The sequence below is a fragment of the Cnephaeus nilssonii genome, assembly GCF_951640355.1.
Source record: "Cnephaeus nilssonii genome assembly, chromosome: 17".
NCBI classification, from domain to species: Eukaryota; Metazoa; Chordata; class Mammalia; order Chiroptera; family Vespertilionidae; genus Cnephaeus; species Cnephaeus nilssonii.
In genome coordinates, this window is record NC_137088.1 from 34,329,742 (window position 1) to 34,342,874 (window position 13,133).

General features: G+C 60.1%; 1 protein-coding gene across 1 annotated transcript in view; it reads left to right on the forward strand.

Moving 5' to 3' along the window:
• Positions 1 to 1,543: 1,543 nt before the first annotated feature.
• The window catches only part of PLXND1 (plexin D1), a 51,178-nt gene continuing 39,588 nt past the window's right edge, over positions 1,544 to 13,133 (forward strand). The window contains exon 1 of the mRNA XM_079794815.1: positions 1,544 to 2,993. Coding sequence (XP_079650941.1) covers positions 1,668 to 2,993 — 1,326 coding nt within the window. The 5' untranslated portion in view covers positions 1,544 to 1,667. The remainder of the gene's footprint in view (positions 2,994 to 13,133) is intronic.

Here is a 13,133-nt window from a genome sequence, read left to right on the forward strand (position 1 = left end):
GTGGGAACAAGTCAGTTGAGGCCAGGCCACCCTTAGAGCAAGGGCCACAGGGAACCACGTGGCAGCCAGAGGTCTGATAGGAGCCCCTTCTAGTTCTGAGAGGCCAGAGCTGGCCTGGGACTGGGGGTGGGTTGGGGTGGTTTCAAAGCCAACAGATCTTGGCTTTCAAACATTGCAATTCTGCTCCTTATGAGCTGTGCCTCCGGCCAGTCCCTTCTCTCCGGGGCTTCAGGAGCTGCATCTGTGAAGTGGGATCATACGAGTACCAGCCTCAGAGGGCAGCTGTGAGGAGGACGAAGCCAATCAATTCATGGAAAGCTCTAGAGGAGCCCTGTTTGAGCACCCACCTTTGCCAGGTGCCATAGAGGCTCGTGACACGGGCCCTGAGACCTTGGAATCGTGGCTGCCTGCCTCCCACCTCAGTGTCTACCTGTTCCTTCCAGGTGGAAGGAGAAGTGGCCCCGTGCCGGCTCACGTGGCTGACCTCCCACTAAATGGGGGGATTTTAGGTTCTTCCAGAGTTCCCCACAACGGGGGAGTGCTTCCTGGGCAGGAAAGCAGCGGCCCACAGGGCTGGGCCTCCACAGGAGGCCTCTGGGGGCCACTCCCTCAGGACCACGGCCTCATGGGTGTGGCCAGTGCCGACCAGACTGCCCCGCAGCCTGGCACCTGCGGAAATAGTGCCTCTCTCCATTTTCCTGATTGATGAGTCTGACCCTTGAGCTCTGTCCCTCTGTCCCACCACTTATAAAACCCCTTTTATGGGGCCGGGGTTTGGGGGGGACAGATCTTGGGGACTAAGGGGGTGGTGCCCCCTGCCCAGCTGGCCCTGGAGGTGCCCAGGCCTGGACAGTGCCCTAGGAAAGAGGGTGAAAAGGCGGAGACGTGGAGATGGGAAGAAGGGAGGGCTGTGGACCAAGAAGGCAGAGAGGGAGAGAAGGGGGCAGACTGAGATGGAGAAGAGGGAGGTCCGAGGGATGGGAGAGAGACCGCGAGTTCCAGGGGGAGGGAGCGGAGGGAGCGACGGAGAGAGGGAGAGGGAGCGAAGGACAGAACAGAGAAGGGAAAGAGAGACACATACACGGGGAGGGGGCTTAAACAGGGACAGAGACAGGGAGATACTGAGAGACAGGGGGGTGGAGAGAGAGAGGAAAGAAAGCAAAAAACCAGCCCGAGCGAGACCAGGAGGAGGGAAGGGAAGAAGAATAAGCGACGGAGGCGGAGGCGACGCCGGGAAAGGGAGCCTCTGGGGCCGTGGACGCCGCGCCCGCAGGAGGGTCCCGGAGGGCGCGGGGCGGCCGGACCCTCCGACAGCCAAGCCGGGGCCAAGCAGCCGGCGGGCGGGGCGGGGCCGCGGGGCAGCCCGGAGAGCCCGCCGGGGCGCTCGGGGAGGTGGGCGGGGGGCGGGCAGGGGCTCGAGGGCGGGGCGCGGCCGGGCGGGGCGCGGCGCGAGGGCGTGTCTGCGACGGAGCCGCCCCCGCCCCGCCCCCGGCTTGCGCTGCGCCGCTGAGCCCGGCCGGGGCGCCGGGGCCGGGGGCGGCTGGCGCGGGCAGGAAGCGCCTCGCGGCCCGGGCCCGCCCCCCGCCTCCTGCCTCCTCCGGGCTCCCGGCTCCCGGCCGCGCCGCACCCCATGCACTCGCCGTGCCGCGCAGCCCGCGCACGCCCGGATGGCTCGTCGCGCCGCGGGCGGCGCACCCCGTAGCGCCCGGGCCGCCGCGACCGGCCCCCGGCCGCCGCGCCCGCCATTCCGGGCCCCGCCGCCGTGCCCGCTGCCGCTGCCGCTGCTGCTGCTGCTGCTGGGGGCGGCGCGGGCCGGCGCCCTGGAGATCCAGCGCCGCTTCCCCTCGCCCACGCCCACCAACAACTTCGCCCTGGACGGCGCGGCCGGGACGGTGTACCTGGCGGCCGTCAACCGCCTCTACCAGCTGTCGAGCGCCAACCTGAGCCTGGAGGCCGAGGCGGCCGTGGGTCCGGTGGCCGACAGCCCGCTGTGTCACGCCCCGCAGCTGCCGCAGGCCTCCTGCGAGCACCCGCGGCGTCTCACCGACAACTACAACAAGATTCTGCAGCTGGACCCCGGCCAGGGCCTGGTGGTCGTGTGCGGGTCCATCTACCAGGGCTTCTGCCAGCTGCGGCGCCGGGGCAACATCTCGGCGGTGGCCGTGCACTTCCCGCCCGCCGCGCCGCCCGCCGAGCCCGTCACGGTGTTCCCCAGCATGCTGAACGTGGCGGCCAACCACCCGAACGCGTCCACCGTCGGGCTGGTGCTGCCGCCCGCCGCCGGCACGGGGGGCAGCCGCCTGCTCGTGGGCGCCACGTACACCGGCTACGGCAGCGCCTTCTTCCCGCGCAACCGCAGCCTGGAGGACCACCGCTTTGAGAACACGCCGGAGATTGCCATCCGCTCCCTGGACGCGCGCGGCGACCTGGCCAAGCTCTTCACCTTCGACCTCAACCCTTCCGACGACAACATTCTCAAGATCAAGCAGGGGGCCAAGGAGCAGCACAAGCTGGGCTTCGTGCGTGCCTTCCTGCACCCGCCGGACCCGCCGCCGGGCGCGCCGTCCTACGCGTACCTGGCGCTCACCAGCGAGGCGCGTGCGGGCGACAAGGAGAGCCAGGCGCGGAGCCTGCTGGCGCGCATCTGCCTGCCTCGCGGCGCCGGCGGCGACGCCAAGAAGCTCACCGAGTCCTACATCCAGCTGGGCTTGCAGTGCGCGGGCGGCGCGGGCCGCGGCGACCTCTACAGCCGCCTGGTGTCGGTCTTCCCCGCGCGCGAGCTGCTCTTTGCGGTCTTCGAGCGGCCCCAGGGGGCCCCCGCGCCCCGGGCGGCTCCTGCCGCGCTCTGCGCCTTCAGCTTCGCCGACGTGCAGGCTGCCATCCGCGCCGCGCGCACCGCCTGCTTCGTAGAGCCTGCACCCGACGTGGTGGCGGTGCTCGACAGCGTGGTGCAGGGCACCGGGCCAGCCTGCGAGCGCAAGCGCAACATCCAGGTAAGTCCAGGCATGGCGGTCGCCGCGGGAGAGCGGGCCGGTAACTGGGCGGGTTGCGCGCTTTGCGGGTCACTGGTGTGAGCGTCCGGGGACACACGTGTGTACTCTGGACCACAGGTGCATTTGCGGGGACTTAGGTGTACTCTCGTGGGTACAGGTGTCAGCTGAGATGGGGGCAACTAGCGCGAATACGGCCCAGGTGTGCGTGTGAGGTCATTCAATTGAGTGCTGGCTTACAGGTGCGCATACCTAGGTGCGTGGGAGGGGTTCAGGTTGTGGATAGGTTCGTGGTGAAGAGAGCTAACGGTGTATATATAGCTCAGGTGTGCGCCCGGAGGTGGGTCCTAGGCGGTGAGCACACGGCAAGTGAGTGTATGTCTGACCAAAGGCCTTGGTGGGGAGGTGCCAGGGTCAGGAGGGTATGCAGGGGGCAGGGCTGGCCCTGAGGCTCAGGAGGGAATGAGGAGTGGCCAGGTGTGAGGACACACCAGCTGGTGGGAAGGGGACCCAGGTGTCTGGGGCTGGGCTGGGGAGTAACAAGGGGGCCAGGTTCGGGGATCAGTGTGTGTGTTGAAGTTGTGGGGACGTGACCTAAGGGTGCCGAGGGAACTTCGTGCCGTTCTCTTCAAGTAAGCGCACCAGCAAGGGGTCACTCGTTCAGGGGGCCCTGGGAAGTGGAACCCTTCACCTTTTCCACACTCTGCATCTGTGTCCGAGTCTGGGGAATCCATCTGAACCCCAGGCTTTGCCACTGCCCTGGGAAGCCTCCGTTCCTCCTTCCGCAAATGCCAGACTCAGACTTCTGGTGATTCCAGAGCCCTCCTTGGGGCCAGGCCCCCCGATTGCCCTGCCCCATTCCTCCTCTGTGGTCCTCGGGCTGCGGCAGGAATCTCATGAGCTTAATTACTCGTGGGTGTGCCCAACACTGGGGCTTACAGAAAACTCAGATTCCTGCCCTTATGGTCAGGCTCCCACGGCTGCCCACCACCCGGCTGGCTGGCTGCCCCGAAAATAAAGGTCATCGTGGGTGAGCAGGGCAGACTGTCCCGGGGAGCAGGGCCCAGCCAGCGGAGGGCTGGCTGCCCAGCGCTGTGGTGAGACATCCACCATTCCTCTTCCCAGAGCCACAGACCCCAGTGGGCTGTGTTTGGGGTGGGTTTTGTTTAAGGAGGTCTCGGGGCTAGGAGTGAGTGGCGAGTCGACCCTACTCTATGGAAGGAAGACCCTGTCGGGGGACCAAGGCCTCCCCTCAACCTTCCCAGGCCCTGCATGTCCATCCAGGCCCTGGTCAGTCTGTCCCCTTGGGCCTCTAGTCTCCTCCTCCCCCTCTGGCAGGAGCCTTCTCAGTTCCTAAGGTCCATTATTTTCAGCCTGGCCTCGTGCAATGACTCATTCTGCTGAAGGGGGCTGGGGCTTCCTTCTTTTTAGGGGGCAGGGCCTCTACAAGGACACAGCCCCAGGGACAGAGTGGCCAAGGGCCTCCTCCTGACCCCAAGGTGAGGCGGGTTGTCAGCCCTCCGTCACTCTCCCTGTGTCCGCCCCATCCCTCTCCCTGTCCCCATACCCAGCTATCGGCACAGGCCAGTGCCCCTGGGCAGGCTCTTCCAGATGTGTAAAATCAAGGCCCCAGGGTGGGGGTGGGCGGGTGGTTATTATTCTTGCTCCAGGCTGTTGCCAGCTCCTCAGTTAGAGGTTAAGAATTTGGACTTCGCACACTGGGTTCAAACCCTACTCTGCCACTTCCCAGCTATGTGACGTTGGCAAAGGACTTAACCTTCCTCATCTGTAAAGTGGGGATGATAAAAACAAATCTCTAAGGACTAAATGAACTAATTAATGTGAAGCACTTCTCTGGCACACAATAAGCACCTGGTAGAGGTATGCTGTCCTTGTTATTATTACCCCAGGGGACAGTATTAGCAGAAGTCTGGGCTGGATCCTGAACAGCAAAGTGACCTATTTGGGCTTCTCCTTGCAGCAGAGGCGACTCCACCCTCTCCCACCTCTAGAAGCCTCAGTAAACATTTCTAAACCGCTACTGGGTGCCCAGCCCTGTGCACTGGGGGGCAATGGTGACTCGGTTTCTGCTCTTGTGGATCATGCAGGCGAGCAGAGGACTGACATGCAGGCAGGCTCTTACAGCCGGAGGGATGAGGGAGCCAGGAGAGGGGCATCAAGTCGTTTCTGCTGCAAGAAGAAGCCAAAATAGGTCACTCTTTGCTGTTCATCTTGGGGGAGTGATATCAAAGCAGAGGGGGATGAGCAGGAGTTAGCCATCTGAGGCTGGCAGGAGAGGAGGGAAGGGTCCAGGCTGAGCGAACAGCCTCTGCAAACACCTGGAGGTGGGATACAGCAAATGGGCTAGAGCAGTGGTCGGCAAACCGCGGCTCGCGAGCCACGTGCGGCTCTTTGGCCCCTTGAGTGTGGCTCGGCGTTAGAACCACTTCTTCAAAATCGACTCGCCCAGGCCGAAAACCGACTTCTGCGCATGGGCCACGAAGTTTCAATCTCACTGTACGTGCGCGCCCACACGTGGTATTTTGTGGAAGAGCCACACTCCAGGGGCCAAAGAGCCGCATGTGGCTCGAGAGCCTCGGTTTGCCGACCACTGGGCTAGAGCTACTGAACCGAGTGGGGAGGCGGGTGGGGCTGCAGGGTGCAGGTTGGCCGTATGATGGGATTGGGACTGTATCCTGGGGACATGGGGAGCCATGAAGGGTTTTAGCCAGAGGAGTGATATGACTTGAATGAGCATCTGCATGTCTTCCTCTGAGGAATGGGAATGACAATAAAAGTACCTGCCTCGCAGGACCATGGTGGGAATTCCACGAGATCATACTGGGGAAGCTCTTAGTAGAGTGGCTGGCACATGTGCTTGCAATTACTATGATTATTTTTATTTTATTTTTTAAATCTTTTATTAATTAAATATTTTTATTTTATATATGTTTTTTGTTTATTGATGAGAGAGAGAGAGAGGGAGAGAGGAGAGAAACATGGATTTGTTGTTCCACTTATTTATGCATTCATTGGTTGAGTCTTATATGTGCCTTGACTGGGGATCAAACCAGCAACCTTGGCATATCGGGACGATGCTGTAACTAAGCTCCCTGGCTGGTGCTTACTATGCTTATTTTTAACGTAATTATTTTAGAAAGTCCCTAGGTGACTGGTGAGAAGGCAAGAGGAGAGACAGGGGGAGAGTAGTTGGGAGGCTGGTGCCATCTCCCAGGCAGGAGATTCACTCACTCATTCGCAAATAGTCCTCCAACACTTGCCGTGACGGGCCCTGGGCGCAGCTGTGCAGGTAGCGGGCCAGGCCTTGTTCTTGGGGATGTGATGGGCCACCGGGGGGCATAGAAGGAAGCGGTGGGCTTGGGACAGATTTGGCTGCCAGGATGTAGCCCCAGAGGTGGGGACCGACAGGATGGAGGGGAAGGAAGCTGCCCAGTCTGGCCCGACATCAGATGGAAGTTGGGCGAGGGGACAGCACCTTGTTCTTCCATCTGTTCTCCAAGGACATCTGACCTCCAGGCAAGGGAGGTGGCTTGGCCAGGCCTCTGGAAACTCAGCTTCCTGCAGTTGTAGGGTTTTTTTTTTTTGGTTTTGGTTTGTTTTGTTTTAACCCTCACCAGAGGATATGTTTTTATTGATATGTATTTATTTTCATTTTTTTATTGTTGACAGTTTACAGATGTCTCCCACTTTCCCTGCCCCCCTTCACTTTTTATTGATTTTTAGAGAGAGAGAGGGGAAGGGAGAGGCCAGGGTTGCCTGAAACGTAGGTATGTGCCCTGACCGGGAATCAAACCCGCAGCCTCTTGGCGTACGGGACGATGCTCCAACCAACTGGGCCACCTGGCCAGGGCCACAGTTGTTTTTGGGGTCTCTCAGCCCCACAGCCTCAGTCAGGGTAGTTTTGGGCAGGCTTTTTCCTCTGCTCTCCACCTTTAAGACAATGAAGGGAGGAGGTACTGAGGTGTGAGGTGAGAGGCAGGGAACCTCAGAGGCCCCAGCATTGCCCCTGATGGTTTTTGGCATATTTGGGGCTGTTGGACTGTTTTGATAAAGTGGGAGTGAGGAAATTAGCCTTCCTTGCGTATAGCGTGGATTCCTTCCGTCACCTCATGTTTGAGGTGAAAGCAAGTTTGGGAAGTTGCCACAGCTATCAAGGGGGGAAACTGAGGTACAGGGTCACCCAGCAAGGCAAGGGCAGGCTGAGTCTTTTAAAAAATACATTTTTTATTGATTTCTGAGAGGAAGGTAGAGGGGGAGAGAGATGAAACATCAAGGATGAAATCGAATCATTGATGGGCTGCCTCCTGCACGCCCCACACTAGTTGAGCCTGCAACCCAGCATGTGCCCTGACCAGGAATCAAACTGTGACCTCCTGGTTCATAGGTGGATGCTCAACCACTGAGCTCACTGTCACCTTTGAATGACCATAGTATTTGTGTTTTTAAATCAAAAAGAAAACTGACAGGGAAATGTCAGTGCTGCATTTTCAAGGTGTCTTTTTATAGTAAAGGTGGAAAAAGAACCCTCAGGCGGTTTTAAACTGGCATGTGGTGGGTGGGTGCTCATTGTCAAGAAGGCGTTTTTCTGAACCAATTTAGGGGTTGAAATGCTGGGTGGAGGTGGAGGGAGACAGCTCCCAAGATGGGCTTTCTAGATGGAATTGGAATGGGGCTGGGAGTGAGCTCCCCGTGGCCAAGGGTATAAGCAGAGGCACTTGGTAGGACTTAGGAGAAGGGGTTCCCGTGGGGTTGGCCAGGATGACCTTCTAACCTAGAGAGATAGACAGGGCTTGGGCCAGAAGACTGTTCATATCCCTCCCCACGCTGGGAAAGCCATCCATTTGGATTCCCAAGTAGGTGAGGGTAAAGCTGATCTCGAGTTCTGTTCTCCTCCCTGTATGCTGTGTGACCGCTGGGTCTCATGCTTTCTCATTGTAAAGCCGGCCAGTGTCTTCTGAGGATGTGGGCAGATTAAAATCTCACACGCAGTGCCCAAAAATGGCAGGCAGAGGAAAAGAGTACATCAGAGGAAAGTGTGCTCGGCGTGTGGAACAGCCAACCGGGCAGCTTGTGCTCAGAGGAGGGAGGATGCTCTAGATCAGTGGTTCTCAACCTTCCCAATGCCGCGACCCTTTAATACAGTTCCCCATGTTGTGGTGACCCCCAACCATAAAATTATTTTCGTTGCTACTTCATAACTGTCATTTTGCTACTGTTAATGAATCGTAATGTAAATATCTGTGTTTTCCGATGGTCTTAGGCGACCCTGCTAGCGGTTCTCCATCTGTAGAGCCTAAGACCATTGTAATTGTGGCAAGTTGTACAATTACACCCCCCTCCTCCCCCATGGAGATCTGGGCGTTGCCCTTCGTACAAAACCCCCTTCGGTGATAGCACCTCCATGCAGGCTCTGGATGGAGCTAGACTGACGCTGCAGTGACTCAGATCCAGAGTGGGGTGCGGCCGGCTGGGGCACCTGCAGAGGCCGGGCCATACGTTGGGGACGATAGCTGATGGGGCCTCCTGCGGAAGTGGGGGAGGCAGGGGAACACCTGGTTGCATTCAGCTCTGGAACTAGGATTGCCTGGATTCTGGAAGGAGTGTGCCCCCGGCCTTTTGGGTGTGTGAATGAGGGATGTGGTCCGTTTGAACGATGACCGGGCACATCCCTTTCTACACGGACCCCAGCCCTGCCCGGTACAGACTGTGCTGGGCACTGGGCTTCCCTGCAGGGCAGCCCCTCACTGTCTGGCGTTTGCCAGGAGGTGGCCCTGGCCGTGACCACAGTAAGACCTGCCATGACCCAGGCAGGCCCAGAGAGGTGGGTGAGTGCTGGACCCTGGATTTCCCCGTCGGGAAAGAGGGCTCAGCCGAGGGAAGAAGGGGTGTCCTGGCGTTTGGCGGAGGCCCTGTGTGAGTCGGTGTCGGTTCCTGCAGGACGGCCTCGACCCGAGTTCATTTTGCCCGCCCGCAGCTGCCGGTCCTCATGGAGATGAAGGAAATAGGCTGGTTCCAAGTTCTGGTTGCTGCAGGGGGGAAGAGGTGGTGTGTGTGGAAGGAGCGTGCGGGCCGGAGCCCCTGGGAATGAGGGGCCCCTTCCCCTTTCTGGGCCTCCGTTTCCTGCTCCGAGTTGGGACATGGGGTGACAAGGAAGCCCTCACTCTGACACCAGAACTGCTCCCATCAGCATCATTAGCATTCCTACTGCTGTTTCTCGGGAACTTATTCTGTGTGGGGCACTCTGCAAAGCACTTTACGTGCAGTGTATCTTTTCATACCCACCCCGCCCCGAAACAGGATGAAGTGTTATCCCCAGTCTACAAAAAGGGGAAACAGTGACTTGCCTGAGGTCACACAGTGGCTGAAAGGCGGAGCTGGTGCCTGGCCGCAGAGTCTGTGTTCATCGCCTTTAATCTCTGGGTTCTCTGAAAACAACACTGACCAAAGGGCCCTGACGTCACAGTGGGAGGGGGTGAATGGGCCCATTTTAAAGGTGGGGAAACTGAGACCCAGGGAAGTTCTGTTCCCCAGGACTGCAGCTACCTTCACCTACCAGAGCCCAGCACCTCCTGGGCAACATCTCCTACCTGTCTGTCCTCCTGGTGGAGGGTGCTCTGAAGTGTGGCGGTATGGGGGGGGGGGGGAAGGAGGGGGAGGCTCAGCTTTGTTACATGGCAGCCCCCAAAAAGGATGAATCAGACCCTGTCCCTCCTCTCCAGGAACCCCCACATGGTCAGGAAGGAGAGCATGACAAAAGACATGCTGTAGCCAAAGCCACACACGGACCAGCCGCATCTGAGGAAGTCAGGGAAGGCTTCCTGGAAGAAGGTGACGTTGGAGCAGGACTTTGACAGATGGGGCTGGGGATGGCATTCCAGGCAGGGGACACAGCAGGGGCAGAGGCCCAGAGGTGTGGTAGAACGTGGCTTGGGTAACAGGCAGCGATGAAACTGAGAGTGTGTGGGGTCTGGGGTGTAGGCCAAGGATTTGGACACTGTCCTGTGGGCTGTGGAGAGCCAGCAAGGGTTTGTTTGGGAAGAGCGAGACAGTTAATCTGTTTCTAGAAGGGACCATGGGTGCGAGCCCCGAATTAGTCCTGCCAGGTGCTGGCAGAGGCAGGAGGCTCTCTCTCAGGGCCCGCCCCACCGCGTTCCCCCCACCCCACCCCCCGCTGGACCAGGTGACTCCCCAGGGCCGCTCCAGCTCTGACAGCGGTGTGGGGATTGCCATGGAAACCAGCAGGTCTCCACACGGGGACAGGCCCGGAAAGTCCCCTGGCGCCAGCCGCGTGGATTTGGATCCTGGCTACTACCCCCAGAGCGAGACTGTTTTCTTCCTTCCAGAGCCCGGGTTTGGGCCGGGGGAGCCATACAGGCCACCAGGGCGGGCCTTGCACAGCCCGCTCTCCTGCTAAGACCCGATGCCACCTGGATCTGCCCATCTCTGGGCCCGTGTGGCTCGCCCCGCCCACTCCACTGTCCTTTACCCTGAAATATAATAAATCACGTGCTGGAGGAGGGAGGAAGCTGTAAGCTCCATTACGAGGTTCAGTGAGGCCCCAGCGGGGCGTTAATCATATAGCACTTTCTGCTCTGATCGGTAAATAATGGGGGGGCAGTGGGCAGAAGCCTTGACGTGGAAGCCAGGCCGGGAAAGGAGCTAAAGGGGGATCAGCACCCACCCCCGCCCCCTAAGCCCCGCTCAGGATGCGTCCACCGTCTGTGTTTGAGCCCTCCAGAAGTGGACATTTCCTTGGTGGGCCTCAGTTTCCCCAGCTTGCAACCCAGGGCATTTCCAGCTCCAAGTAGCCACACTCCCCGCAGCTGTTGGCAACGCCCGGCAGAGCAGCTGTGAGAGGCTGTGGTGAAGGGCCAGGACTCTGGAGCTCGCCTGCCTCGTTTGAAGCTCCCATCTGGACATAATGGCTGTGTGACTTTGGGCAAATCACTCCACCTCTCTGGGCCCCGGTTACCTTTGCTGTAAAGGAGCATCAGCTCGTTAGGGTGTGTTACATGAGGGGTTAACTGAGGTTATGCAGGCAGAGATCTGCGCACAAAGTAAACAGTAGCTGATTATTATTGTCATGTTGTTGATACTGCTGTATTGTTGTTATTATAAGCTGTCACTTCCCTGCGAGGGGTTGGTCCCCGAACTGGGATCTGGTCAACTAGCGAGCGGGACCCACGTGTCACCTCTGTGTCTCCAGCACATGGGACTTGGCCCAGAGATGTTTGCTGGGGGCCCCACGCCAGCCCGGTCCCCTCAGCTGCGCCCCAAGTGGTGGTAAAGCGACTCTGGGACCCAGGCCAGCACCCTCTGGGGAGGGGGGTGTGAGTTCCAGTCTCGAGGGCCCCGCAGCCCCAGGAGGAGGAAGGCAGCGGGCTCTCCCCTCCGGCCTGCATCCTCGCCAGGGAAGAAGCTGGGACAAAACCGTTCTGGGTGAGGAAGGGCCAGGGCCACTGCACTGCCACCCCGCCCCCCCCCCCCCCGCCCCCCGTTCGAGCCGGGAGGGAGGGAGTGACTTCTCACTGGGGCCGGCGGAGAGGCGCTGGCTGCCCATCCCACTCTGTGCTCCTCTGGGACCCTGGGGGGAGGGCTGGAAGTGGGGCCAGGCTGGGCTGGAATGAGAAACAGCTTCAAGAAGGGGGAGCAGGGTGTCTGGGGGGAGGGGGGGGCACGTCCAGCTAACAAAACAATGGCTGCTTGAGTCAGCGGCTGTGGCCTTAGTTCCCAGGAAGGCCCTGAGCGGAGCAGGCCGGGCCTCGCTCCCAACATCCGGGCAGCACTGCTGACCCAGCCTCACAGGCTTCCCTTTGGGAAGTTGGTAGAGTGGCTCGTCCTGGGGGCTCCCCAGTCCTCAGGCACCCCTGAGCTCCTGCCTAGGGGCCTGCAGCGCTGACTGGGAAGATTTGTTATGGTGTTGCTGTGACTGTCCCCACTTTACAGATGAGGAGACTGAGGCTCAGAGAGAATGGGGCACCCCACCGTGTTAAGAGCCGTGAAGCTTGGCACGTTAGGGGCCTCAGCTTCTGTCTGTTTGGGGGCACAGCAAGAGGGTGTGGGCCCCCTGCTCCCACCCCCATCCCGGTACAGCCAGGCCTCTGACCTCAGCCCGGGGGCTGCCCCTCCAGACTGTGCCCAGCCGCTCGGCGGGGCCCGGAGTGTTTTGTGGGTGGGTGGACACTTGTGTTCAGGGCAGCCTGGCCAGCTGGTTCACGCAGCCCTTCTTGATGGTGCCCAGTTGGCCTGGATGACCTCAGTGCCCTGGGGCTGGGTGACCTGCCTCCTCCAGGGAGGGGGTTGGGGCAGCCCCGGTAGGCTTCTCTGAAGCTCCGGAAGGGTCTGCATGAACTGCGGTGGCCATTATCATTCGCCAGTCCATCCTCCTGACTCAGGCAGCCGGGGCGGGGTGGGGAATGACTGCGCTGCGGGTTCTGCGGAAACCTCTGCCCGTCTTGGTGCCTTGCTTTCCCCAGCCCATTGCTTTCGCTCTCCAGCCCAGGGCCAGGCCTCCCATTGTTCTCTGGCCTGTTGGCCGTCCTCTCCAGCCCTGGCCCGTCCAGGAAGCGGGCGTCTTGATCACCCACAGGGAGGTGCTGGTATTTCCTCTCTGGGCAGCAGGCAGCTTCCTCCTGGGCATGGGAGCCATTGTGAGAGGCCCCCCAGGATGGAGTCCGTTCTGACCTCCCCCGGGGCCAGCAAACAGTAGGCCCATAGCTCTTTCCATGCCTCGGTTTATCCTCAGTGCAGGTGTCAGCTCGGTGGACTCACAGCCCAGTAGGTACAGTGTCCAGAGAGGCCCCTCAGACGGATGTGGGAGGGAGGAGTTTGGGTTTGAGAATCATAGGTGTGCCTTCAAATCCTGACCTGACCATGTATCCTTGGGTGACCTTGAGAACACTTTCCCCTTTAACCTCAGCGCTTCTGAAGTATGGGGGAGGAGTTACTCAACTGGGCTTTGCAGGAAGCAACAATCCAGGACCTGTGGTCTAGGCCCGGCTTTTGAGGCCCCCATTACATTGTACCTGCCTGGTCCCTGTTGGCTCCCGCTCCTCCGCTCCTTGTCTCTGGGGCGTCCCCTGGCTGCTCCTCAGCTGTCCAAGCTGAGGGACAAGGAGTGGC